Raw genomic sequence first — 27,825 nt, 5'->3', positions numbered from 1 at the left:
TAGGCTACGCCCACATAGTCAAAGTTAATCAATCTACAAGGGCGAGGATTGCCCAAGTTCTAAGACGTACTTGTTTCTGCGACAAGTGATTTATTGCCTGGAGTCAAAGTGGAAGTGCCTCGGAGTAAAACATCTTTTATAAAGCTCTTACCAAATATGCCGGGGGCAGACGACGATCCCGATGGCCAGGAAAAGCGGACATGAGCTGCCAAAACCATGACCGTTCTTCGAAGCAATCCGCTAAGCGACAGCCATCCGCGGAGTCAATGGCTGTGGTATTCTGAAGGAACCAGCTGGAACCCACAACCTCAACTGCCCTCTGATGGGCAGTAAGCGGCCGTATATCTTAACATGAGCTCTCTCATGGCGCATCTAGTAGGCTTCTTGGAGCATCTGATGTGGCTGTGAAGAGATCTGCGTTCTGTCACAAAGTCACATTACTTGAGTTGAACACTTTCTAATCACCACTCTAGGACTTGTTGTTTCGCTTAATGTCTAAATGGCGCGCCTTAAATTCTCCTGAACGGGCCGGCTTGTAGACATACAGTTGCCGCTGCGTCGCGCATACCGGCCAAGGAACCAAGGAACAATATGCCATGTGACATTAACCTGAGTTGATCATGGGACCAAGCTTAGACGCAACAGCAGGTATAGAGAAGCACCAGAGTCGCAGTGTCCCCTCAGTTGGAAGAGCACTTAACCCCGCTCCAACTACCGTGGGGATGGCTGATGACCCCAGGTGTGATGATCGCAGCTCTATAACGTTACCATTAACAATTGCAACATCGAACAAGCACGTCTACTACTACAAGATAATGTACGCTTGATTCTTTGCCGTCGTATTTTGTATACAAACTTAAGGGCACTTATAGAGCTACGTACGGATTATGTTCCGCCGCAATGCGGCTTGTCAAGCTCGAATTATTAGACTTTCATGTAACGAAAGCTAAATCTGCCCAATGGACTATACTTGAGGCAATGCAAGGTTACCTAATGTGTCCCAACTAGGACCGGATTCTAGCACCGTGCCATTCACGCGGCCAACTGACTTGCTCCCAGCCAATCATATGTCCGGACCGGCCGACCCCTCAGGCGCTGGAGATTCATGTCACAGGCCGGCTAATCTTGTGCCGCAAATTCTGAACTTCATGCGATTGCGGCCAGTTATTATAGTGGGCCCGGCGTTCGGCCTGTCACTAAAGATTGAAACGTTCCCTTCACAACTGAATCCAAACCTGGCGTACCAATGAAGGATCTAGCCTAGGAACTCAATTGGCCGACAGGACTGGGGCAGGGGTATGCCAGCCTGCTTCTGCCTTGTCTGCTCTCCCTTCATTCTGTGGATCGCCTGTGTCCTTGAACCAATAACAGTTGATAGGCCCCGGTTCCGATCCGAGATAGTCCACCGGGCTGTCAATTGGCTGGACTAGTCGACCCGTGCCGCTGGCATCTACATGGATGCCCACCCTGCCATATCCACGTGGTGCCAGTATGGCACCGTTGTTGGGAGCAGGCCTCGCAAAAGTCAGCTGCGAACAAGTGCTGCGCCTCGACTTTGTAAGACCTATTCCTTGATTAGCCACAAACAGAAATAATCGACAATCCTTGGCTGTCAGCGCCAGTCCATTCCCACTTTAGGTTGGCAACAAGCTCTTGTGAGACTTGCCTGCCATCGAGCATCATGTCACCGTCGTGGAGCTCTGTCTGATAGCTCAACACTCCATTGGTCTTTGATGTAATAGCTAACCCGCTATTAGCGCAAGGGTTGCTTGGGTCTAGGTCATTTGTTTTGGCATGAGACTGCAAATAAGCATGCAGGGCTCGGCAGAAACTGTAGCATTAGCAATACAAATATCATGTCACTCCCTTCCCACCTCCTAACAGTTTGGCTGTCTGAGTCCTTTGAAACGTGACTTCCGGGAGGTGACGATGATGAAGTACTTCGCGCTAACACTGGCAGCCAGCGTGTGCACGGCTTTACCTTCTGCGGTCGACGATAGGCTTGGCCGCAAAGATGCCAGACCAGCATTAAGTCTAAGCGACATCACCAAGATCGAGCAGTCTGGCCTCACAGCACGGGCTGCGTTCAGTCCCACGTTAGGTGTCAACTTTCCTGATCCAGCACTGATCTGGGGAGACGGGTCATGGAAAGCTTACGGAACCTCATCCAATGGAAAGAAAGTGCCTGTTGCCACATCCAACGACGCACTTTCTTGGACACTCACCGGAAATGACGCTCTGCCAAATGTGGGCAGCTGGGTAGATTCAGGTGATACGGCTATATGGGCTCCAGACGTGCAGAAAAATGTAAGCCACTAATGGAATGAGTAGATTGGAATATCTTTCACTCTGAAACCTTGATTGACACAGAACATATAGGATGCGGGGACGTATGTGATGTATTACACCGCCCATCAGTCCGGTGGCACACATTGCATTGGCGTTGCAACTTCTAGCACCGCCATTGGACCATTCACCCCTCAGGCCAGCCCTCTCATATGTGACACTGCTGGCGGCGGCGCTATTGATGCCTCTGGATATGATGACGGAGTGAATCGGTGGATCACATGGAAAGTGGACGGTAATAACCTCGGAGGCGCCACTACATGTCAAGGAGGAACGCCGTCGGGAGCCTACAAGCCGACTCCAATCAAGATCCAACGGATGGCGCGAGACGCGCTAACACTGCTCGACAGTCCGAAGGTGATATTGGATAACGAAGGAGCGGCCAATGACGGTGTTGTGGAAGCGCCGGCACTGTACAAGGTCCAGGATGGGCTCTTTGTGCTCTTCTATAGCGCACATTGCTATGCCAGTGATGATTACGATATCGAGTACGCCTTCTCGAGCACCATCGACGGACAGTACACAGACAGAGGGATTCTTCTAAGGACGGTGGACAATAAGGGAGTATACGGACCTGGAGGGTTAGATATTGATCCAAATGGCAAGAATGTGTTGTTTCATGGGCGTGATGGCCCAGGCCAGGGAGGTGGGGGGACGCGGTATCTATACAGTGCCGTGCTGTCCCTTAACGGCAAGGGCATTTCATTCCAGTGATATCTCTCTCGAGTTATATTAGTACTCTGGAACACGGGTAAGTCCTGCCTCATGACCATCTGAAATGGAGTTCTAAAAGATTTTCAAAGTTCAGATTGTTGGTCTTGCGTATCGATCTCTATGCTTTTCTATATTCTGAACCGCCCACCTCCACCACCTTCTAATTGAGCAAGAACACGACGCTGGATGAGTGAGGTATTAATTCCAATCCTAATGTTTAAGATTCTCCAACTCAGAGCTGCTAGTAGACTCCTTTGGCTTGCTCTTAAACACAAAGCCTGGGTGTCCTATCGTGAGACAAAACACAGCGCAAATGACCATCCTAAAAGCCTCATAATATTAGCAACGACCCACCGAGTCTGCAACTTGTGGGTTTGGTAACTTACACTCCTTCTAGTCCAATGAACAACCCCTCGTCCCTGATCAGTCCTCCGCGGTACCCATTATGCAGCTCCGCCAGCCGGTACGCGCACCGGGCGAGAATGAGCACGATGGCGAGGGCCAGGAAGGCGAAGAAGAGTTTGGGGCGGGCGCCGAGCTTGGCGGCGCCGAAGCGATAAATGTCAGAGCGGAAGTACCGGTACAGGTAATCGCCGAAGAGGACACAGAACACGACCATGCACAAGACCTGCAGACTGAGCCCAACGAGCGCCATGTCCACGCCGGTCTGGCTTGCGCCGGCGGTTGAGGTTGACAGGGCACCGCCAGCGGCTTGCAGCACAAGACATACCAAGTCGCTGGAGATGAAGACCCAATAGATCAGGTTGGGCCGGAATCGGGATAGCGAGGGGGCGAAGTACTTGATGCTACGAGACAATGAGGACGGATTCAGGCATGATTTAGTGTTGAATCAAGGTGAGAATCTCAACTTACGAGGCAGCAAGAGTAACATAGATTGCGGCCGTGTAGTAGACTGGAACGCTAGTCACGCAGACTATAATGACATTGGTAAGCAGCTGTCTCTCTGGGCATTATTCATCAACATACTGATCTGAATCATGAAGGCTACGAATTTGAACGGATTGTAATACATGAAGATCCTCCCAGCATAGCCCAGGACGGCACTGGTAGCCCCGAGGAGCATGGCGCCCATGAAAAACCATGTCTTCCACCGAATACCCAGGTAGAGGTGAACCGCTGCCGATAGCACGTACAGGGCCAGGAACGTGCTGTTCGCCGCTAGGCTGGGCCGGTATCCGTACACGCTCATCTCGACGGGGCAGATTTCGAGGGTGCAGTTGGCGCCGGGACCGAAGACCTTGACGTACGGAGGCACGCCTGGAGGAAGGTGTGTTGGTGACGTGGCCATTGTGTCTCTGTTTCTGGTGATTTCGGGGATGGCTTGCAACAGTACGTGGACTAATGGATTGGAGTGTTGCAGTTCTAAAAGACTTGTACAGAGGCGGGCTATCCCATATTATACCAGTCAAGAACAAAAGGAGGAGGCGTGAGAGTTAGGAGCAAGCACAGTGAAATAGCCTGTCGCTGGGCATGTCTTCACGAAACGCCAATCAGCATAACGACTATAATCAGCACCTAGACATGGGCCATGGCGCCGATATCTTCTTGGCCGCGTCGCGAAATGGCTCCAGCAGCAACCCATTTCAGCATTTCGAGTCTTTTGCAAAGGCATAAACATGGCTACTATACCGGCGCTCGTATTTGCCAACTGATCTGAGCTTAGCGCTCACTATCAAGGCCCAAAGAGGAAACCTAAGCGAATGCGAGCAGACGCGCGCGGCGGCACAGACACACGTTTGGTGTCTCAATTTGGCAGCTCTTGGCAGGACTAGCCATTGCGTCTAGTGGATGACAGCTGAGCCGCCAGGCAGACGTATTAGATACCAGACACAGCGAAACCTACTATAGCTTCTGGTGGGTAATGGCTTTCGCCGTGTCCGGTTTCCAAAATACGTCTGCCTGCCTCCTTGCAGGGTTCTCACTAATTACGCCGATGTCTCACGGTTGTCAGCATCGTTGATGGTCGCTTACACTAGGTAGACTCGAGATAGTCGGGCTACCACATCAAAAGGACCTTAAGCGAGCGCCGCTGGGACTAAATCTAGTTGATCTAGTTGATCTGGCTGACACCAAACTACCATTTCCATGATATCGTCTCGTAGCGTCTCGCCGTCGGGGGCAGTTTCCTTAGCCAGCTGCACGGTGATCTTGCTTCCCAGAGCCTGCCTGCCCGTCCACCTTCCGTGTCTTTGGTACAGATCTCACAAGGCCTTGAGCGCATTGTACTGCGCCTGCGTCACCGGCAATACGGACCCGTGCCGCATGTACGTGATGGCCGACGAGGCGCTGGTGAACTTGCCAGACAGGGGGTCCGTCGAGCTCCAGGCGCGCAGGCCGGCGGCGCCGCCGACGAGGTCGCAGAGCAGGTACGCCTTGCCATCGACGCGGTTGTCCCAGAACGGGTACGGGCCCTCGTACTGGGCGCTGATGGAGCCTGAGGGCCGGGTCCAGGGCCCTGCGATGCCGTTGCGGCTGACCTCGGCCACTGGGCCCTTGACGCCCGCACCGACGAGGAACCGGACGAGCGTCGAGTTGTCGACGCGCAGGAAGCTCATGTCCAGCGTGTCGCTGGGGCTCTTGTTGATGTACGTGGACGGGCTCTCGTACGTCTTGAAGTCCGAGGTCAGCGCAGAGCGGATATATAGAGGCGTGCCTGTGCCGGTATGTCCAGTGTCGCCCTTATCGTACTGTGCGTATGTTAGTTACTGCAATGTTTCCCCCTTTCGAAGTAAGATCCAACACTTACGAAGGCCGAGGCCCAATGTACGAAGTACTTGCCTGTCCACGGCAGTCCGTCAGAAATCGCTACATCGTCGTAATGGCTTCCGCCCGTGCAACCTACTTGAACTCGGGTCCCAGATGGCATCGGGCGCCCATACCATGCCCGCCGTCTTGTCCTCGACCTCCACCAGTCTCTCGCTGCCCCAGTTCACGAGGTCGCTCGACTCCCAGGTCATGATGCTCCGCGAGCCAGTGCGCTTGGCGCGGTCCCAAGTTGTCTATGGACTCGTGATTAGTATCTTACACGCAGTGAGTCAACAATGAAAGGACTCGCATACCGAGCCGATGTCCAGGTCCGTCCCGATGATGCGCCATATGACATTCGCATCCTTGCCGCCGCCAGGCACGATAGACACATCCCGGACGACCTTGGTGCCGACCTTGGGTATGATCACGGGCTTACCGCCCTTGAGCTCGGTGAAGCCGAGCGGGTTGTCATTTGTGCTCAGCGCAAAGAAGACGCCGGTGGCGCTGGTCTTCCAGTAGACGGCCAGGTACCCGACCTTGGTCGAGTCGGCCTTCTTCTCCAGCAAGATGTCATCAAGGCTCTGCGATGGCAGTGCAGAGATGGAAGAGCCCAGCAGCAGAAGGCAGAGCACATTTAGAAAGAGGTACATCATGAGAGTATCACCAAGGGGCAGCGCCCGTGCAATTTGGATCGTGGTGCTATTTTCTGCCTGGATCAATGCCGCAGGTCGACTTCATATATATTCTGCGGCCCACGGGATAATTACAATTTACCAGTCCGCTTGCCGATATGCTCTTTCGGGACGCCATTTAGTAGACATAAGAGTGCAACTATACCAGGGACTAAGGTGGTATAGAGCCGTGGTATGGTGCAGTTGAGCGTTGCATTCAGACTCGGTACGCCCAAGCTGTATGGTGCAAAACGAGCCGGGACCAATCCACAAATGAATCTCTTGGGTCGACCATGGCATAGTCCGGAACCATGATCGATGTGGAGAAGAGCTGGCTTGCAAGGACCGTGCAAGCGACCCAATAGGAGAGGACATGCATGAGACCAGCCACTATATAGATCCGAGGGGCCACGTCTTTGAAACCAGGTCCCTTTTACCGTATGCCCAATTTGTACCATGGAGATCTGTGTTTGCGTGCGGGGAATTAGTCAGGGGTAAAGCCCCGTGACCAATCCACAACTCCCACTTCAAGTCTAGCGATGTACCCTTAACAACACATTTGCTTGTGACGGTGGCGTAGACTTGACATTGTAACGTATATTTCTTAGCGTTTCTAGATATTTCTAATTGTTATCCTTGGCCTTCCTCTGATTTCGCAACTTGATCATCAGTGAGCGACGCCGCCTCGAGCTGCTTCACGAGGTTCCGTAGCTGGCTCTTGTTCATATCTGCATTCGACCCAATGATGGCCATTGGCCACTGGCTTCTCACAGTTCGCGGAAGTCTGGAGTAGACAGCCTCTACCTCTCGTGGGGACACATACGCATTCAGGGCAGCAAGGTCCTCAGGCGATAGGCGAGACCGCACTAGGTGGAAGATCACCCCAGTGACGTAGGCATTGCGGCTTTGGTCATGGAGACCTTTAGCTGCTAGAATGAGCGTTGAGCGTATGTTTCTTCGCCGATCGTCGTCCACTACTGGGGTCTTCTCGTCACCATCTTCTGTCGATGCGTCGCGCTTGGTGGACTCCAGAGTTTGGAACATAATGTTTGCTAGGAATGAGAGAATGGAGGTCAAGAAGGTGTCCGTGTGCTCGAAGCTGTGGCGGAGGTAATAGAGGCGGACGAGAGTCTCAAATCGGATCGCTGCATCGGCACTTCTCTCACGTGCTATATTTCTGGGTATTGAAGGCGTTGCGTAGGCCGTAGGCTGGTTTTCAAGCATCTGGTAGAGCGAGACCAGGACGCCATGATATTCGATGCTGTGTCGAAGTCAGTCTTTAAGCTACGCTATATTAAGCCAGCAGGTGGTCGGTGTCCGACCCAACGACGCTCGTACTTTAACGCCTCAGAGTTGGAGAGGAAAATTAAAACTTACTGAAGCTTAAGCTGAGGCGGAAGCACAATGTTCTCGGGTGTCAGGGGACCCGGAAGAGCATTGAACCAGGCCTCGAGCCGCTGCAGGAGCTCTATCACTTTTGCTGGGTTGGATTTGACATTTTCTGTGCCGCCAGGAGCAGGTGTAATGGGGGGAAACAACTCCATCGTGATGTCCGCCATGATGTGACGGAACTGCCACATGGCTCTAATATGAGTACCAAAGTTCGTCGAGAAAATGGCATTCTCTAAAGGGTATTTGAGGAGTATTGTCGGGTACCACGATGGATCCTGACTGGGATCCGGCAAGGGGGTGGCGGGCGCCTGAGGCAACAGGGTCTGCCGGGCAAAGTAGTAGCCTTGTACCCTAAAACAGTTCTTAGTTTGGGAGACACATGATTCAAGAAGGCAAAAATACTCACCCTAGCCAGCTGAATGAACACCAAGCTGTAAACTCTCTCGCAAGCTTCATTTTGCCTGCATATCCAGTGCTAGGCTCTAACAATTTCAGTTCATCAGCCATGGAGACAGCTCTCTCCAGGTAGATGTAGGAGATCTCATCCATTGCAAAGTGATTATAGATCATGTGCAAGACAACTGTAGCCTGGAGAGTCGTAAGAGTGGGAACCTCGCTCTCCAGTTCCCATAGCAACTTGGCTTCAGCAAGGAAACGGAATCCTAGGGTATGGGGGAGCCAGAACTTTTCCCTGTCTGGGAGCCTGGTATAACTATGCTGCATGCGTTGTTAGCGCACGCACGGCCAAGAGGTGAGTGCAGATGAGGCCAGGTTGACTTACACAAGCCAGTGCCAGGACGGCGTTGACGAGTAAGGGCGAACACATATCTTCCTCGGACTCCTCCGTCATACCATCTAGGAAGAGGTCCAAGTGAAAGGGAGGATAGTTCTCATAATCATGCATGATGTAACAACGCATCAACTCTGCTAAAAGCCGGTTATCCGAGATCACCGAGGTCCACCGGGAGGCTTGCACCAAGTCGAGCCGTGGCTCGATGATCTCGGCCGCATGGTAGGGGCTGAGATACGGTGCACGCATCTGACAGACTTGCTTGGACGGCAAAGGGCCCGATGTCTCGAATGCAGCCTCGTAGACCAAAGAGTTGAGGTATGGGTTCTTTGACTTTAGAATGGCTGCGGGCATGCTGGCGCTGTATGGAAAGTTATACCGCAAGCGCGCCTCGGGCACCAGGGCGAGCTGCAACAGCAAGTTGCCGTCCTTGACCTGGCGAACCAGCGTGTTGACGTCGGCCCCTAGACGGATCCTGAGGAGGATGTCCTGCGACTCGGAGGGGGAGGCATTCTGCAGGAGGTGGTAGAGCTCGCGATACGCGTTGCTCTCTTGCTCGAGCGCCGTGTGTTTCCGCTTGAGAGCCTGGGGGATGGTCTCTCCCGAGCTGGCAGTCTCGTACACGCACTCTCGCCCGCGCTTGGTACAGGCCGAACACTGTGGTCTCTCGCCAGAGCACTGGTTAACAGGTCGAGTCAGCCAGAGTGCATTGTATGTCGTGGGCAAGAATGGATTACCCTAGACTTGCGCTTTCGGCAATACTCACAGGCAGCTCTAACTGCCACTGATCGAATTCTTGCGCGGGTGTTCAAGTGCTGGCCGGGGTCCAGCTGCTCCGCGTTCCCAATCCGAGGGGACGGTAGGATAGAGCGGAGCTGGGCGGGACTCTGATTGACCTGGGAATACGCCATACCGGCGGGCGGAGGCCAGGTCATATTGATAGACCTCTGGTCGACGAGGCGACGAGGGGAGGAGTTCAGTACAAGGCCGGCTATTCATGCATTCATTGATTCATTCGCTCGATGGCCCGGTGTTAGCAGGACCGTATCCTGTAGAACTGCTCCGAAATTTCCTCTGCGTGAATTGGCGCCTGACCCATGGGCGCTGGTGAGCCCGAGGAAGCCCGGACGTGAGATGCGACGTGCAGGGTGGTAAACGGCCAGTCCAGAGACTGGCTGGGAATGTCGAGCCTCTTTGCACGACTTGCGAATAGCCACCCAACGATCAACGCAGGATCTCAGTTGGGGCCGTTCCTTGGGCGACAGAATGAATTCGAAGGGTTAGAGGAGGAGCCAGTTCCGACCGGAAAAGCGGCTTGTGATTGGCGCAGCTCCCAGCTGATGCCAGCTGCGTCTCAGCTGCGCGTCCGCCTGTGATACCCCCTCCAACGAATCAGATCCAGGATCTGTCCCGGCTTCTTGCCACCTCCATCCCGGCTTTTCCGGTTGTTGGGTGGCTTGTATCAACGTTGGTCTGTATCTATGACACCTGGATCGTTGGCACTGGCCCTTCCACCAAAGGCAAGTGTATTCAGCAGCGACCTGAATGACCAACCGAAACATCAAACTTGGATAGAGCATCTTGATTTGAATCCAATGAATATACGTTAAAGAAAAACCTGCCGATCGGCCCATAGTCTACCTAGATATCTATATGTACAACTGGAGGCGCCCATCGTGGGCTGCGTCCGTCGTCTCCCTCTACTCGAAGACGTCCATGCTATACTCAGATCTGCGTGCCCTCCTGCTTTTCTTCTCAGGCTGCGATGCGAATCGTGTTGCTCGAACCCGCTCCTGCTTTCGTCTGGTGTGACCCATCGTCTCCGTCTTATTAGCCCTATCCAGAAGGCAGTTCCGAGCTACTAGAGATCCCTGATGCTCCTACTCATCATCCACGAGTCTCTTGGCCTCGAACGCTTTCTTCGCGGCCTTCATGAGACTGTCCACATCACCGCTCGTCTCGCACATGGATCTGAAGTTGCCGTCTGATTTCTTGAGGAGCTCCCATGGGTGCCCGTACTCCACTACCGAACCGTGGTCAAGTACCAGTACCTTGTCGTAATCGACGATGGTAGCAAGTCTGTGAGCAATGGTGATTGTTGTGCCCTTCAGTTCACGAATCGTCTCTTGAATTTTCGAGTCGGTCGCGTAGTCGATCGATGCCGTAGCCTCATCCATGATGAGGACCGTAGGGTTCTTCAGCATGGCCCGGGCAAGACAGAGCAGCTGTCTTTGGCCTTGCGACAGGTTTGACCCGGACTCGGCAACGGGCGACGACAAGTCGAGAAATACATTCTTGTTGGTCTTGGTGGGCGTCGTTGCACCACTTGCCGCCTCGTCGATTGGTTCACCCTCGAGCGTGATCGGTAACGAGCGTCGAGTCGCTGTCGGCGTTACTGGAGTGGTTGGGGTTTCATCAGGACCAATCAACTGCACCCGACGAAGAGCCGTGAAGATCTCTTCGTCGCTGTACAAGTCGAAGGGGTCCAGATTCGTGCGGATGGTGCCGGTGAAGAGTGTTGGATCTTGTGGCACAATGGTGATCGCTTCTCGAAGGTCCTTAAGGCCAATCTGCCCGATATCGATGTTGTCAATGAGGATCTTGCCAGACTCAGCTTCCAAGGCTCGGAAGAGTGCCAGGGCCAGCGAACTCTTGCCAGCACCGGTCCGGCCCACGATGCCGACCTTCTCCAGAGGCTGTATCTTGAATGTTACGTCGCGCAAGACGGGGTCGAGATCGTCCCTGTATCTGGTTGAGTATCCAATGAACTCCACGGATCCGTGCGCTGGCCAATTCTGCGGCGGTCGATTCTTCTCGTTGATGGGCTCGGCCTCCTGTTCGATATCGAGGTATTCCTTGACACGCTCGACGGAGTTCATGTTTTGCTCGTTCATGGCGTACAGTCGAACAAGCCAGAGGATGTTGTCAGAGAACCCAATGGCATAGCTAAGCGAGATACCAGCAGAGCCAGCCTTGATTCCACCATGGGTAACGCTGAGGATGACAAAAACACCAGCAAAGAAAGCGACCAAGTCACCTAGACAGTCTGTACGGAACGCAAGCCATCTATTAGCGGCCCAGAGATAGATGAATGGTCGAGCTTGGGTGTTGATCTTGCTAAGGTTTTCTCTGATAAATCGCCGTTCATCGCCGTAGGCACGGATTGTGGTTACACCTGAAAGTGTCTCGCCGAATTGCTGGAATAGAGGGCTTCGGTGAACTGATTCAAGCCGCTTGAGGTCTCGAGAGGCACGGAGGTAAAACATGCCAACAAAGACATATAAGGCGGTGATAAAGATTCCAGCGATCAAGAAACCCGGGGTCATAGCGCCGATGATGGCAACAGTCACTACGATGCCCAATGCACAGCTCATAACGCCAATTGCGACGGGGGCAACCTCTTGGTCAATGGCCTCAAGATCTTTGCTGAACCGGTTCATCAACTGTCCTAGCGGTGTCACGTCGAAGAACTTGAACTTGGCACGAGTGACAGCGCCCATCAGGCGGTTGTGAATCTTCCAAGAGGCAGTCAAAGACCCAAAGAACAGCCAGAGATCGCGAATCAAAGCAAAAAGAGCACCGATCATGCCAATAGCAGCGAGGACGATCAAGTAGTAATCAACGTCAACCTCCGGGGGAGCATCGGCTGCCGAGTACTCGGCTGGGCTGAAGAAGCGCTGACCCTTGACGTAAGTCGCGACGGAAGCAAAGTAAGTAGGGGAAATCGAAGAGGCGACGGGCGTGTGGGACATGGTGCCGAAATGCACACGCGACGCAACCTCTTCCACGCCAACCGTGTACTGGTCGGCCCACTGCCTGATCCACATGTTGGAGGCAACGCTCAATAGTTGTTGACCACTGAACACGAAGACCGTAACGACCCAAAACCACCATTTGCCCATAGCGCTAAGGTATAGCTTGAGAACAGGCCATTTGACAGCGCCGGTGGCTTTGCCCTCGTCCATTGCGTCCATCTTCTTCTTCTCTTTCTTGACTTTCGGCTTGCCGTTGAGTGTCTCGTTGCCGCCATCATCAATGAGTGTGTCGCCGCTCGTCTCTCCGACACTGGAAGGGACACGGGATGGAACACGTGACAGCTGGTGGGAAGAGCTCGGTCGTGATTTGTTCTGCAGCTCCTCACCAAGGGTACCGGAAGCGATGACCTCCGTAGGTGAGCCCTGTGCGGATACCTTGCCATTCTCCAAAACAACAACGTACTCAGATGCAGGAACGCACAAGATAACGTTGTGCGTGACAAGTATACAAGTTCGATCCCTCATCAGCGGGCCCTGGATGCAGTTGTTGAAGATCCACTGAGCAGTATGGGAGTCGACGGCGCTCAGGCAGTCGTCGAGCAGAAGATGTCTCGAGTTAGAGTAGACGGCCCGAGCGAGAGAGATGCGTTGCTTCTGACCGCCAGATAGTGTGATACCCTTCTCACCAACAAGGGTCTCATCGCCATTATCCAAGATCTCCAGGTCGCGTTCCAGTGCGCAAGCCACAATGACGTCCCTGTAACGCTTCTCGTCATAGGGGGCAGAGAACAGAATGTTCTCCTTGATATTTGCGTTCACAAGCCAGGCGCTTTGGGCGACGTAAGCACAGGTCTCTGCAAGTCCGGTGGCCGGGTCTACGCGAACGTCCTCGCGGCTTTGGCCTCCCGGAAGGTACACCTTGCCGTTCATCAAGGTCATCTCGCCGAGTAGCGCCATCAACATCGAGGTCTTTCCGGAACCGGTGGGGCCCGCGATAATGTTCAGCTTGCCGATCTTGAAATCGGAGTTCAAATCCATCAGTCGGAATGCCATGGAGCCATCCTCGGCCACGGCATCCTTGCTGCCCCAAATGAAAGTTGCATCGCGGAACCCAATAACCTTGTTTCCGTTCTCATCAACGTTGTCAGGTCCGAGCTGGAGATACTTCTCGGTCTCCTCCTCCTTCAAGAATTCTTCGACACGGTCAACCGAGACCTTGGCCTCCTGTACGTGAGCAATCATATCTCCGAGCTGGTCGAGGGGAACCCGAAGAAGCATGAACAGGGAGATGGCAGTGAAAGCAATCGAGGGATAAAGCGGCTTCTGCTCGATCTTGGTATATACCAAGAATGAGAAAAACGTAATCAGGACAGGGACAGTGTTCCAAATAGCAACAGCTACGGCCCAAATCATGTAACGTGATCGAAGAGCCTTGAGTTCAGCCCTTCGCTTCTCATCCACGATCTCGGAGAACCGCTGCTCCCAAGCAAAGTATTTGATGATACGGATGTTCTGCAAGACTTCATTGGTTGTGTGGATACGCTTGTCGGTAGCTGCCATAATGTTCTTTTGGGTGTAATTGAACCCTTTAGCTAGGAGGATGTTGATGGGAAGCAAGAAAACCATGACCACGAGGCCTGGGATGGCACTCAAGCCCATGACGCGCCACAGCAGTACGATGGCCACGATGAGCTGTGAAGGCGCGTGTGCCACCAGGAAGTGAAGATAAGACGTGACTTCGCCGATTTTGAAGCTGTCGACGGACATGAGGTTAATAATGGTTCCCAGGTTGGCTTGCTCGTCCCCTGCCTTGGTTGGGTCGGTCTTTGCCGCGTCTCCGGCCGAGCCGTTCACGGAGGTCGAGTCGCTCGTAGACTTGGCATCCTTCTTCTTGAGACCTACCCATCTCTTTAGCTTGTCCAGTTTGGTTTCCGCTGCAGAGGACTTGTTGTTGGCGAGCACTGTATCTTTCCCACTGGCGGCCTTGCGCCTCAGCGCCTTTGCGTAGATCTCCCCAATCACAATGGCTCGGATCCTGACACACATCTTGCGTCCAATCCAGAGGGCTTGACCATCGGCGACTGATCGGATCAAGTCGGACACGGGCAGGAGAATGACCAAGAGCCAAAGAACGTTCAACGGCGCCGAGGTGGGCTGCTCGACATATTCCAGGATCGCCTTCAGCAGCAAGGTGGGCGCAAAGGTCAAGATACCGGCCAACAGAGCCCAGACGCACTGCAGAAAGATCATGCCCTTGAAGAACTTGCCCAAGTGCCAGGCCAAGCTCGTCGTCTTCTTGAGTTGGCGATAATCAGACAGGATGACAGCTGCCTTGTCCTTGGGAAGCAGGTTCCAAACCATGCTGATCTCCAGCGGCTGCTTGTAGCCCTTCCAGAGAACGCTGTCCAGCCAAGAGAAGGTCATGAGAGAGAAGAGGGAAGCGAGCGGCTCGCGGGAAGGCTCGATACCGCCCTCCCACTCGACCATGACGGTCTTGTTCCCCTTCCTAGTGGTCATGGCCATCCCGAACAACAAGCTGGTAAGGCAGAACTCGACGATTGCCAGAGTCTGCGCCAGACCTGAACTTGGGCGGACCAGAGCAGAGCGGAACAGAATCAAGCCGAAAACCCATTGGGCAGAGTAGATGCTGGCTGTGTGGTTCCAGATACGGGGAACGCGCCATTTGGTGTTGCCGAGAAACAGTCGCAAGGTCGCGAGGACAAGGACGTAGAGCCATGTAACGAGGCCGACGATGGCGCCAATCTGGCCATGGCCGCGGTATGTATCGGTCACGAGCGCAATGACGTTGACGGCCACGAGCCCGACCACAGCCAGCTCCTCGACAATGACCGAGAGCTTCTGGGCGGGGGGAGTGTCGGCCTGGACAATGGAGCCCTTGGTGGTAGTGCGCACCAGCTGCAGGCGGCCACCGCCGTTGATCTCCAGGCCCTCGTCGTCGTCGTCGGTGCTCAGGCAGTCGCCCTCATCCGGCGGCAGCTCGGTATGGTCATAATGCTGGGGTACCTGCTCGTACTCGGCGGCTCGTTTTAACTTGACCTTGCCGTGCACACTCTGGATAGTAAGATGTAGCAGCGAGAGGCCGACGATAACCACGGGAAAGAGGATCCTGAGGTAACTGTGGTCCAGGTAGGACGGATCAGCATGGCTGAGACACCGGGCGACGGCACACGACGCCTGACAGTTGCACCGAGCGGTGCGTGGTGGGAGGACCTACTCTGATTGGAAACATGTGGTGAAGTCGTCAACCTGCCATATTGCATGCCCGCAGGACCCAATGCCCGTCATGATGAGAGCTAACTAACGGCCGCCCATGCGCACCGAAGCTGCGGTCGCGTTGTCGGTGCTGAGGACTGCTCAGAAGTGGTGAGAGAGGATGGACGTTGGTGTCGGCAGGTCGATGACGATATCCGGTGGGTGAGCCGGTCCGGGATTAACACTGCTCCTCGGTTCGCAGACACAGCCGGACGTCTTCCCTTTCTTTTTTTCTCCTCTGTCGCGCGCGCGGGGAGCTATATCACAGCCAAGGACACAGCGAAAGGACGAGGCACACTCGTGTCTTCCCCCAGAAAAGCAGAGTGAACTGACGTAGAGCTTCGACCGGACAAAGCGGTTGACCAGATGAGGATGTGCGAAGAAGAAAACAGAAACCTTATTCGCCTTCGACGGACTTTCCAGAGTGCGCCGGGCCCTCTGGGGGTGGGCAAGGTGGGGAGCAGGAGGGGACTGGACGCAGGCGATGGCACCATACCTAAGGTACTGAAAGGCAGCCCCAAGTTTTACGTTGCAGGGTGCCCTGCACGCCGCCTTTTCGGCGAGGACGCAACCAGTCTAGCGGGCAGGCGGGCGGGGGCCATCTAGCGCGCCCACAGCAGCCCCCAGCAGCCCACAAGCAGCACCCGCAGCTGCAGATAGTGGTTACGTCCAGGCCCCAAGTGAGCGAGGTAGGCTGGTATCGGTGCCTTCTTGGTACCTTAGTAGGTAGTGAGCCCCAGGTGGGCTGGGGCTCTGGTTGGCTGGTCTGGCCCAGGCGCAACTCTGACCCGTTCTGCTCATCTCTTGGCTTTGGTCCGATAACCTGGAGGGAGAACCTTGCAGGACCATGTGCAGGCCAGGGAACTTTTGAAGGCTTACCGCAAGATTGATGATAACGTACCTCGTCTACGATCCACTCATGCTTCTGGAAAATCTTCCGACGTACAGCAGCAGCCACTTGTTGACTTACACAGTACATCTGGACCGCAAGGCGATCTCGTTCGTCAGCAGGCAGCCATGCCCCAAGAATCTAGCACAAAATTACCGCCTAGCTTGAACACTTGGATGCAAGAAACTCGTCTTCTGCTTGACGACTTCATTTCCATCGTCGTCATCATCCGCGCTCAAAGTCACGATTGCCCAGCGCAGCACGACAAGCGCGCAATCGCAATCTGCGCCGGGTCCACCAACCACATAAGCTGACTGCTCCCGAGCAGCGGGTAACCTTGCCGTGATGTTTTCCTTCCTAATCCGACTGCGCTAAATCAGCTACCTAATGCACGCGCATCTGTATGACTCCAGGACTCCAGGACTCCAGAACTCCAGGCCCGACTGTTAGTCATGAGTGTTTGTTATTGCTCCCCCGACGCAGGCACCAGCGGCATTGGTGTCCCTCGTGGGACCGCCTCGTCAACTCCTTCACACTGCTCCTGCTGGAAGATCCGACATCCTGGGACTGCTGTAGGGTCATTGGGCAACACGAACCGCCGTTGAGGCAGAGCTGCCCCGCATCCACTCAAACCTTGTTGACCGGCCGCGTCCAAAAAACCGGCAGAGACAAAGCCTCATTTCAGTCGAGCCAAGTCCTTCACCGTCGACTCCTAATATGGATGGCCGTGGCCATGGCCACACCCAGACGGGAGCTTGTGAGAGTACATAGTATGCGCCCCTAGGCCGGTGGGTGACTCACCCGGGAGCAATTTTCAAACACCCATCGCAGTTCGAGGCAGCTAATCTATGTACGATCGGTCAAGTGATGGCCAGAACGCTGGCCGAGAGGGTTTGCGTCATGCACCTAGGCCGGCCACCGCTCCCGGGATGCAACGGTGCTGCATGCGAATTGGCTCCTCTGGTTGGTGGCGCGGCCCAAGCTTCCAGATAAGAAAACTGCGACAAGGGGCGGGGAACTGCTCATGAACCTCACCCCCAGTCTTGCACCGATTTCGAGATCACCTGTTCCCACGTCGAGAACGATGCACGCCAATTGCAAGACTCTCGCGGTGCCAGCGTGAATGCCCTGATGACATCGCAATATTGCTGATAGGCTAGCTGGGCATCATTGCTCTGTCATGAACCGTCCAAAAGTCCCACCCCGCCTGTAGACTGCCCTCCCTTGCGAAATACGGCCGCGATAAGCATGTACAGTGCATATTGACCCCACCAGCTCGGCTAGATAACCGAGTCCTGTACAGCACAACTGAAGGCTTGCTGTTGCAATGGGTAACCAACGCTTTCGCGATCACGTCAGTTGATCTAGGTAACCAAGGCTCATTGGCACAGGTCGATGTGGCACTGTGAATGAGTCAAAGATCCTGGCAAGTTGGACAATTTCAAGAAGGCAGACAATGAAGCGTCCGACTTACTCAATGGCAACTCCTAAACTCAACCCGAGGAACAGCATAGTCTAAGCCTTATCGCAGCTCGGGTTCTGTATAAGAGATAGTAATGAAGTAACAGCTTCAAAACCTTGTGCCGTCTGATGAAGATGCCCATTATTGTTTCAGTATTCACTTTCCTGACTGTATGGTGACCAAGTCTGGCCACCACTTCCTCTGGGAGCAAATACATACTTAATATGCCCGGCCTGCGTGTGCCTAAAGCTAGGATTGGTGTATATATGGGGGATTGTGTCCGCGTCAGGCCGTGCCCAAGCTGCCAACAAGAACACGCTAGTGAGAAGATGTGGGTGAGTAAGTCGCATATAGGCCCAGGTCTGACGCGCGGAGATTGAGCATGGCATTTGGAAAGAACGTAGTAGAAAAAGCCCTGTCACACTGCCACACTGTCACACTGTCAAACAAACTACCGAGTCCCCGAAACCAAGAAGATGCGTTTACCAACTGATGCTTATTTTCCAATCTTGGGTCTAAGCACGTCATCTAGTAGTCAAGAGAGTGGTCCTTCGTGAGAGTATATGATACTCATTAGGCTCTGTACGCGGGTTACAAATAGTCTAGCACATCACTTTCCAAGCGTGGTAAGTTCCCTGAGAATAAATGCAAGGTGCTGAGTGGTTCTCTACCAACCTTATATGGAATATTAAAGCAATCAATACGGCCTAACTGATATAATGAATTGGTCAGATTAAAACCGAGAGACTGAACATCTTTTTTGGTACAAACATACTGTATGATACCCGTGTTATATCCCCGAGGGATAGCCTCAGTCTATAAGGTTAAATAGCACCGGAAAGACCCAATTCCTGTTTTATGACACACGAGACAGTTTCGTTTGCCATGTGGCAGTGGCCTCAGTGCAGCACATGAAATGCTTATAAATAGCGAGAGGTGTGGCTAAAACTGTGAAGCAAACACGGTTTACACCAGACCTTTTGCTTGGAAGTTTGTCGGTTAATATAATTCAGATGACCAGAAATAAAGAACAGCAGGACTAGACGCTAGAATACTTGGACCAGTCGCTCACAAACACCAACGGAACATATCAGTCTTTTATATCGTCAGCCACGAAGAAATGCGCTGTATCTATGGTCATTACGAGGCTACTGGCGGCATCATAATCTCCGTCCATGCGACAAATAGTTTCACCACCACAACCAAATGATAGAAATACCTAAACTTCCATTGTCGGAAATGTTATAGAAATGTTCTAGTGCTTTGCACAAGTGGACGTAAAGCAGTTGTACACACTGACGTACGATCAAGAATCAAGGAGAAAGCCACTGGTTGAGCTGTAGCCACCAAGGAGAGGGCAAGTAGGTATTTACATTTGACAAGATAGAAACCAGACAAAAGTCACGACTCAGTTCTCATCGATCTCTTCCACCTGCGAAGAGATTCTGGACGGCATGGCATCTTTGGCGGTATGGCCAGATCTTTGTGTGTAGTGCCACAAGACTGACCCTCAGCCCTATAATCTACCTTCTAGCTAAGACAGGCCAACACGAGGCATGAAGCAGATATAGGTTAGGAAAATGCTTAGTGAGAGAAAATGCACCAAAGTGAGGATATCCAGGCGAAGTAATGTAGCGTCTTTGGTGAGAAACGGATCTGGGGACCGGGGATGACCTCCAAGCTCCAACATAGCTTGTATTAGACAATTTCTTTGAGCAATAAGGGGCGTTCTTTTCGGGATATCGGAGTTTGTTTCGTGTCGATGGTAGTAAACTTTCTACCTTCATTTTGCATACATATCTGTTTCATTCATCCCTAGAAGCTCAAAGATAAGAGAAATCAGGTTTGATCCAAATTCGTAGAACGGAGGTGGCAACAGCCGGTAACGGTCGACTCGTGGATTCGTAGGGGGGCACTCGGCCGCCTGCTACTACTTATAGAATTCTACGACAATGACTAATAATAAGGTCCGGGACATATTCACTGTTCCCCGCAATTAACGTCTAGTGAATCGCTTTTCAGGACTTCGCAGACTTCCAGTGACGTGACGGGACACAAGGGGCGGCTCTGCGGCTCTGCCGGTAGGGGCTTGAGCTTGGTTTTCCGGCGGAGCTGCGTAGCTTGGGTCAGGGATGCCACCAAGGACAGCAGCGCGCCCCGATCCACTAGTCGGACTGTAAGCTCCGGCAGGGGTCTATCTGCCCAATTGGAGGAACGATTCATCCACTTATTTCGCCGTAGCACTGAATATTCAAACGGCCTTCAACGTCAGGCAAGTCAGAGAATACCCAGTTTTTGTGACAGTTCCTGGGCTATGTGGGTTCTCCCGTCGCCTCAACGCAGGCTCTTCACATCTAATGTCGAGTGTTAGAACCCAACAGCAGGGCGGCGTGAAACTGGCAAGATTCAGCCAGGCAGAGCACAGAGGAGACAAAGGTCCGCCTGGCACAAAATCGTTCCCGTCATGAGCTCATAAGGTGCATGCAGAAGGCGAAACACAGCCTTTTACTCCATTGCTGGAAGCCTATAGCAGCCCGAGCGGCTGGTTAAACGGCACCATTGGCCCATTCTTACCTGTCAATGGAACTGAACAGTGGAAACCCCCCCACGCCCTCGACGATCAAAGATTGCAGTGGAATCGATGATAGATAACTGCCAACTTCGGGGCAACGTGCATGTATGATATAAGGCGACCAGCTTCTCCTCTGCCCTGCCGCCCTGGTTTTCCCAACGATTTCCCACACATTATTAGAACCTAGCGTACTTAGCCTGAGCATTGCAATTACATTTTCGGCAGAATGAGACCTGGCATGCCAAATGGCGACACCAGCCATCAAGGCAGTGCGGTACCTGGAAGCGCTCAAGCGACCGGCGGTTCCCAAAACCCCTTTTTTCTTAGACACATGCCCTCAAATAGGTTTGCCAGCTCAATCGCTCGAGGCGCTTATACTGCTGGCCGACGTGACCTTGATCAACGCTCAATCATAACCGACCCACAGACGCCGGGTGCTGAACCCTCTGCATGGATCGACGATGCCTATTTGCGCGAGAACCCGTGGTATCAGCAAAACAAGGCGAAACCGATCTTCAGTTTGGCAAGGCCTCTCCCACATCTGGCCCGGGGCCCAACAAAAGCCAAAGTCCCCAGAAATCAGTCACAAGTGGACTTGGCAGAAAGAGGAGAGCTGGAAACGCCAAAAGCAGGATCGCAGCCAGTGCAAAGGCAAGCAACAAACTCAAGTGTGCGGAACCAGAACCGTCTCCCCGAGCATACCCCAGCTGGCACGGCTCACCAACATAAGAAAAATGACGCCGGGCAACCTGTTTTCGACTACATGCCGAATGTGGAAGGCAACGACGGCAAGGGTGGAAACGATGAGAAGGCGGACAATGATGACAACGACGAAGAGACGGTAGCGGGCAGCCCGCAAAGCAGTGATACCCCGGAATTCAAAATCGATGGTAAGCCACTAGGCCAGAGGGAACACGATGATGTCGAGAACGGGTTGAAAGACCCCGATGAACTTCGAAACTGGTGGGCGAGGGTGCGCGCCAAACACCCAGAGCCCTTGGCTGAGTTTCTAGCTGTAAGCAGACACATTTGACAGTACGAACCTTTTCTATTTGATACTGATGGTTTACAGACCGGCGTGGCAATCTTTATGGGACTGGCAGGCAGTCTCTCGGTATATCTCTCACAAGCGCAGCCCTTGCCGTACGGCAGCTACGAAACCGCTTGCTGGGCGTGGGGCTTTGCGTGGATGTTTGGGGTATACCTGGGAGGAGGCGTATCCGGAGCACACATGAACCCGGCAATCTCCATCAGTCTGTCTGTTTTCCGGGGGTTTCCGTGGCGGCAATGCGCCATGTATGTTGCAGTGCAGTTCATTGCGGCCATAGTAGCAGGCGCGCTCGCCTACGGTGTCTTCGCAGACACCATCCGCCACTTGGATCCCACGTTGGAACTCAGCTCCCAGGCTCTGTTGTCGACCCCCCAAAGTTGGGTTAGCCCCGGAAACGCGTTTCTCAATCAGTGCGTTGGATCGGCAATCATGATGATCGCGGTCTTCGCTCTGGGTGACGACCAGAACAACCCTCCTGGTGCTGGAATGCACGCTTTTGGTGAGTACTTGGAAAGATGACAATAACCTATTTGTGGGAAGAAAGCTAACACATTGTGTGAACAGTTTTGGGGCTGTTAGTTACAACACTCAAGTTTACCATGGGCTTCAACATTGGGTCGGCTCTGAACCCAGCCTCGGATTTTGGCCCAAGAGTCATTGCTTATGCCGTTGGATACAGACATGCCAACGTATTCAGTGACCCGTGGTGGATATACGGACCATGGGCGGCAACGCTGGTTGGCTCTTTTATCGGCTGTATAGTCTACGACAGCTTCGTATTCGTCGGGTCTGAAAGCCCAGTCAACTACAGATATCCACCAACCATAAGAAAGAAGATCCAGAAGAAGAGCCGCCAGATTATGAGCATGGGAAATGGCTCTTAAATCGCAGCTTCAGTCTTCATACCGTATGAAGTTCATTTAATGATAATACCATTTGATTAAACTCGATGATCGGGTTGAGCCAACGAAATCTAACCTGATATCTGTTCAACATCTATTGGACCTGGGAAATTATACATTACAGCAATATAGTTAATTGTAGCCAAATACAGTCAAACCTCGACTGTCTTGCCGATCCTTCCTGAAGAGCGGGTTGATGCGCCGCTATTTTTTGGATGACCAAGTAACATGCACACCAAAGTCAACCATTGTAAATGCTGGCAAACCAACATGCCCAACAATCTGCAAAGCCAGCGGAAGGATATTGGGCCAGGAAGTGATCGTCCACCCGGCTGGAGCTCCAACAGCGAGGTATATCACACCACCAGTGAGCAGGAACATAGCAACCAAGACACAACGAAATTGTTTGAAGATGGCACCGATTCCCAAGACGAGACCGGTAGCCTCGACCTCCTTCGCTGTTGAGCTCCACCCAATAGGGAGATTGAACATGTGGGCCAGGAGTGCATATGAGATATGCCATGATAAGCCTCCGAAAAAAATGACTGAATGCACATTAGCCCAGTGTTATGTCACTTATTTGGGAAAAAATCAACTCACGGAAAAAGGGCATCCACATGAAAGACTCCAGGACAGCCCACACGAACATCTTCTGACCTATCCTATGACGAAACCACGCAAAACAAATGGGACTGGCGATCATGAATATGAACAGTGTACCGCACAGAATGTCCCAACTTGGAAGGTAAGAGTGGTCGAGGTTCTCACTGCCAACCCATCCAAAGAGGAGGTAGTTGGCCAAGCAAAGCGGCAGCGCAGCGGCGATAGCATAGTACGTGCCGATGTAACCGAGAATAGTGACCTTGGATGAGACTTTCATGTTTGAGGTAAGGAAACGAATGAACAGCTTGGTGAAGGGGCCTTTCCATAGCCACTGGTAGACGGGGTTGAATACTAGTTCCGAACAGCCGTATGCGTACTTCTCCCATCGCAGCAATTCATCGGAAGCTGTAAGGGAGACGCCTTCCTTAAACTCGCCGTGGTCTATAGTCATGTTAACGTCAATAGTCTAACCATGCGGTGACAGATTTCCATACCATAGGTAGCAAGGCGCACCACAAATCCAGCAGTTTGAAGGCGCAAGGACATGTCAAAATCCTCTGATACATGGTCCTCAGACCAGAATCTAAGCTGATCTCCATCCATGAAAGACACTGATTGAATGGCTTTCCATCGCAGGAACGCATTGTGACCGACGAAAGGAGCGCAGTCCCCAGAGCCTACAGAGAAGCTGATAAGAGTGTAGACAAGGTTGGTGAAGTAGGTAACTGGCGGATCGTATTAGACATGCTTGACCATAGGGCTTCCATTTCAGGGCAGACTCACTAGCATTCTCGAAGATGGTCCAGACGACCTGCATAATTCCACTGGCATGCTGAATGATGGCAACTTCAGGGCTTTCTTCCATCTCCATGGCACCAAGCGAGAGACAATCAACTGGCTACAAAATGGTTAGTGACTCGTATTGATAATCAGCTCAGGGTTCTGCTTACCACACGAGTGTCACAGTCAATGATGAGGATAATTTCGCCCATTCTGACATTACCAGCAGCCCATGTCTTACCACCATCCTTTTCGAGCATGTTTTCAAGAGCTTGGTTGTAAAGGTCTTCCTCCTCTTCAATGGTAAAGCTTTCAGGATCTCTGTTGGACAGCTGGGCTTTCTCTTTGAGAAGTCTCAACATCTCGTCCTCGACGCGAGAGCTGAATGAAAGACAGTAGTTCATGTTGCTTGCCTTTTTGAACTTACCAGCACGCTCATAGCCGTCTTTGCCATGGGCGGGCCTGGCACACCACCCGATGGAGTTTGCAGCGTAAAACTGCTTGCGCATCTCAGAAACCTCAGGCTTGACAGCTTGCATTCCGTCCTCACAGACGAAAACACTTGCCGTACCACCGAGGTTCTCGTAGTGTCGGATAGCCGCAAGGATGCTGTTCAGAGTAGGAATGATTACACCCTTCAAGCCTTCTTTGTATACGGGCATTTGTACGGTGATGTGGGGCCATTCGATGTTCGGGTGTCTTTTACGGCTTGGTGGGCGGCTGCTGTAGAAGTGACTGTTGCCAGATTTGATCGCGTCAACGGGCCCGAGCAGCTGGAACAGCATGCCGATCACGACAACTGCGAAGAACAAGGTGAACCTAGAATTGTCTTGTCAACCGACCGACACTACAATGTCACATGTATTCTTGAGCTTACCATGCGAAAATCGGGATGGTGACAGCCAAAGCCAAATTTTTGTACGCTACTGAGCCGAGTGCTTTCGCCTGGACGACCATGAGACGAACGGGAAATGCTTCGATAACGATTAGCAGCGCGATGGCAAGTCCAATCATAACAGATTGCGTGAGGAGGTAAGCCCTCGGTGGCGCTTCCATAGATTCTTCGTCGTCAACTTCGTCTTCAGCGCCGAGATCGATGTTATCAATGACGGCCAGATTCTTCTCATCCGCAATGGTGCTATGAGCGCCAGTATACGTTGGTGTCCCTCCATGAGATTTGTAGTCGAATGGAAGTCTACCAGGCGTTTCAGGAAGCGATGCGCCCCATATCTTAGGCATTGTTAATATCTTGCCTGAGTCATGAGAGTTTCTCATACGAGGAGGTTCACTTACACAGCCCATGATCCTGCTCTCAACATCGGCGGCATGTACCAAAAGCTGATCGGCTTGGTTGGTCCACGCAAGTACCACTCTCTCTTGCCTGACAAGGCAGCAGAAGTCTCGTCTCGTAACACCAAGACGACTGCTTGCAAGATCCGATATACAATTTATCACCGGCACAGTGATGTTATGGGGACTGAGCTGTACTTCTGAAGCGTCATCATCCACTTGGGCAAACATGTAGCTTGTAATGTTCGACGAGAGTGTGACTAAGGCTCCAACATCCAGCTTGGCCGCGAACTGCATCAAAACAGGATCAAGTCCCGCTGGTTCCGCTAAGTATTGTGTGGTATCTTGGATCTCACTCCCAGCTTTTTGTACAGTCAGGCCGAGGATTGACCTTTTCGACGCATTAGGGTCGGGCAAGAGCCAGCCTTGCTCACGAAGACGACGATGGAGGAATTGCATCAACTGAATAATATTAGCATATAGAAGATCTCATCAGGCAAACATGCGTTTTTACCATGGCGGATCTGTTGAAATCATTATGATCTTGACTTTCGACCATGGCCCTTGGAACCGTGAACTGAGACATTCTCTTCATCAAAGCCATTTGGACTGGGTGCATGGTAGAGCTATCCATAGAGGAGTTCTTACTCCTGGAATGAAGCCCTTCCCGCGCTACTGAGGCCATGGTTTGATGTTTGCGAGATTTCGTAAAGTGGTAGTGAGAGACCTCAATCCTCGAGACGTGGGAGAAACCCTTAAGGACGGAAACTTTTCTACGACCAGCAGGGGATCTGCTCTACTATCTCTCGCAGCTCAGAGCAGCTCATCTTTTTAATCGCTCAAGCCCAAGCAACGCCATCTTCATTTCAACATTACTGCTCTAAATCTAGGTCAAACTATTCCTAGAGCTGGACTCTGCGGTCTGGCCGTGAATGGACCGAAGTGTTTAGTCCAGACTCCAAGAATCATTTCTGGCTTGCCTTTCCCCTTGTGGCATACGTTGACGATATCTCAAATCACTGACGCGGGAGCTGAACGCGCTTGAACGCCTCTTGTCATATCTTTGGTGAAAAATATCCACTCCACAGCCTTGGTATAGAAAGCTGAGCTTCAACAACGCTGAAGGCAAGCAATATCCCGGCTACTTCGTACCAAGCACACCAATTGCACATTGCACTGGCAGCTCTGTAATACGAGGACACCACTAGCTGCATCTACTGGTGAAAGTCTGAGGCGCAGCAAACCACTTGGAGAAGGCCGGACGCAATAGTCCCAAGCCTCTCGGGATGTCATAAACAACTCGTGCGCTATGCGGCTGGATGACCATGTATTCTACAGCCGAAATAGGGGGGGAAAGGCTTGCCTCTTCTTGTAGATACCGGATAATCAGCCCGGACCGAATTCGTTCGCTATCAACTCCCTCACCTATCGCACCTGGCTGGCTAAAGATGTGCGATAGTGGCTGCATGGTGGCTGTATGTTATGCTTTGGTCTTACATTAGCTTTGCCCTACCAGAGCTCCTTGGCGCGGTTCCTGCTTTGGCGCACCGCCTAGTCCCTAGTTGAACTAGAATGTTGAAGAAGAAGTGGCGTACACGAGTTATCTAATTGGCCAGATAAGATTCTTATCTTCCTATAGCTCCCGCCGCGCAAAATCCATCTTAGCTCACTGATTACGACACTTTCCGGCGGCTTGGGCTTGAGAAGAGTAACGGCCTGAAACCTCTCGCCGATTTCAGGTCAAGGGGTTAGGTTTATTTGCATCGGGCCCCGATCGTAGCCAGACGAGGGGTCATAACCGTGGACAAGATAAAATAAGCAGATTGTGGTGCTTCCATGAGACATACGTATGGATGCAACAAGCAAAGAGAGGTCCGAAATACAACATTGTATGCATTAATTACGTACCATAAAGCCGCAAAAACGGAAATGCACAGCTGTGGTGTTAGAGGGCAGGGCCAGACCTTTTCGTCAGCCAAGAAACGGCGGCTGTCGTGCCTGACAATGCGCTGCCGTGAGCCGAATATTGGGATGACTCGCTAAATTAGCCCAAGAGGCCAAACCTTGAAAGCGTCCAGATATTTATCAGCACACCCATGCTGGATCTAATACCACGTTTATCCCTGCAAGGATTGCACACTGACAGTAACTCTTATCACTGGCAGCTAATGCTGCTGGCTAGAGCCCTTGGTTCCACAGCTCTTTGGCGTAAGGTGTCTGTGAGTCGGACTTTATCGTGTAGTTTTTAGACTTGAGGTACATGCAAGAGCTTAGAGCTCTAACTACATCAGCAGAGATTATCTCTGTCTGATCAAATTCTTGTGCTATAATTCGAGGATATATCAGAATAATCACTGATTCGGTTGATGATCAAACAGCCACTTGAAAACTCGAAACATATCATTCACAAGCACAAAAACTGGAGCAGCTGCAAGCAACTCATTCCTAGGCTCTAGGCAATCAGGATATCATCCAACGCCACTGTATCGGGTCTAATCCGACGTAGGAACGCAATCATGTTAGACTGACATTGGAACAGAGGCTAGTGAATGCCATGCCCGATAGC

The 27,825-nt window shown here is 52.4% G+C and overlaps 6 protein-coding genes across 6 annotated transcripts; 2 read left to right on the top strand and 4 right to left on the bottom strand.

Annotated features, from left to right (window-relative positions):
- Positions 1–1,929: 1,929 nt before the first annotated feature.
- JN550_008400 (uncharacterized protein) lies at positions 1,930–3,060 on the top strand (the record flags this gene model as incomplete). Its single annotated transcript, XM_049320357.1, has 2 exons — positions 1,930–2,307; positions 2,380–3,060. The coding sequence occupies 2 exons, from the start codon at positions 1,930–1,932 to the stop codon at positions 3,058–3,060; spliced, it is 1,059 nt and encodes a 352-aa protein (XP_049169622.1).
- A 210-nt stretch (positions 3,061–3,270) lies between these two features.
- On the bottom strand, positions 3,271–4,369 carry JN550_008399 (uncharacterized protein; the record flags this gene model as incomplete). Its single annotated transcript, XM_049320356.1, has 4 exons — positions 3,271–3,382; positions 3,447–3,866; positions 3,934–3,994; positions 4,048–4,369. 4 exons carry the CDS (start codon positions 4,367–4,369, stop codon positions 3,271–3,273), a joined length of 915 nt encoding a protein of 304 aa, XP_049169621.1.
- Positions 4,370–5,282: 913 nt separating this feature from the next.
- Positions 5,283–6,479, bottom strand: JN550_008398 (uncharacterized protein; the record flags this gene model as incomplete). Its single annotated transcript, XM_049320355.1, has 4 exons — positions 5,283–5,768; positions 5,828–5,859; positions 5,924–6,080; positions 6,141–6,479. 4 exons carry the CDS (start codon positions 6,477–6,479, stop codon positions 5,283–5,285), a joined length of 1,014 nt encoding a protein of 337 aa, XP_049169620.1.
- Positions 6,480–7,130: 651 nt separating this feature from the next.
- On the bottom strand, positions 7,131–9,617 carry JN550_008397 (uncharacterized protein; the record flags this gene model as incomplete). The annotated part of the gene is made up of 5 exons (XM_049320354.1): positions 7,131–7,761; positions 7,878–8,243; positions 8,299–8,609; positions 8,674–9,360; positions 9,420–9,617. 5 exons carry the CDS (start codon positions 9,615–9,617, stop codon positions 7,131–7,133), a joined length of 2,193 nt encoding a protein of 730 aa, XP_049169619.1.
- Positions 9,618–20,859: 11,242 nt separating this feature from the next.
- On the top strand, positions 20,860–22,568 carry JN550_008396 (uncharacterized protein; the record flags this gene model as incomplete). Its single annotated transcript, XM_049320352.1, has 3 exons — positions 20,860–21,648; positions 21,706–22,183; positions 22,249–22,568. The coding sequence occupies 3 exons, from the start codon at positions 20,860–20,862 to the stop codon at positions 22,566–22,568; spliced, it is 1,587 nt and encodes a 528-aa protein (XP_049169618.1).
- Positions 22,569–22,718: 150 nt separating this feature from the next.
- Positions 22,719–25,878, bottom strand: JN550_008395 (uncharacterized protein; the record flags this gene model as incomplete). Its single annotated transcript, XM_049320351.1, has 9 exons — positions 22,719–22,790; positions 22,857–23,131; positions 23,187–23,630; positions 23,684–23,914; positions 23,973–24,087; positions 24,140–24,788; positions 24,847–25,199; positions 25,263–25,721; positions 25,774–25,878. The coding sequence occupies 9 exons, from the start codon at positions 25,876–25,878 to the stop codon at positions 22,719–22,721; spliced, it is 2,703 nt and encodes a 900-aa protein (XP_049169617.1).
- Positions 25,879–27,825: the final 1,947 nt, after the last annotated feature.

The sequence above is a fragment of the Neoarthrinium moseri genome (genome assembly GCF_022829205.1).
Source record: "Neoarthrinium moseri strain CBS 164.80 chromosome Unknown scaffold35_Wmoseri_CBS_16480, whole genome shotgun sequence".
NCBI classification, from domain to species: Eukaryota; Fungi; Ascomycota; class Sordariomycetes; order Amphisphaeriales; family Apiosporaceae; genus Neoarthrinium; species Neoarthrinium moseri.
Note: the sequence above shows the minus strand (reverse complement) of the source record. Positions and strands in the feature narration are given on the sequence as shown.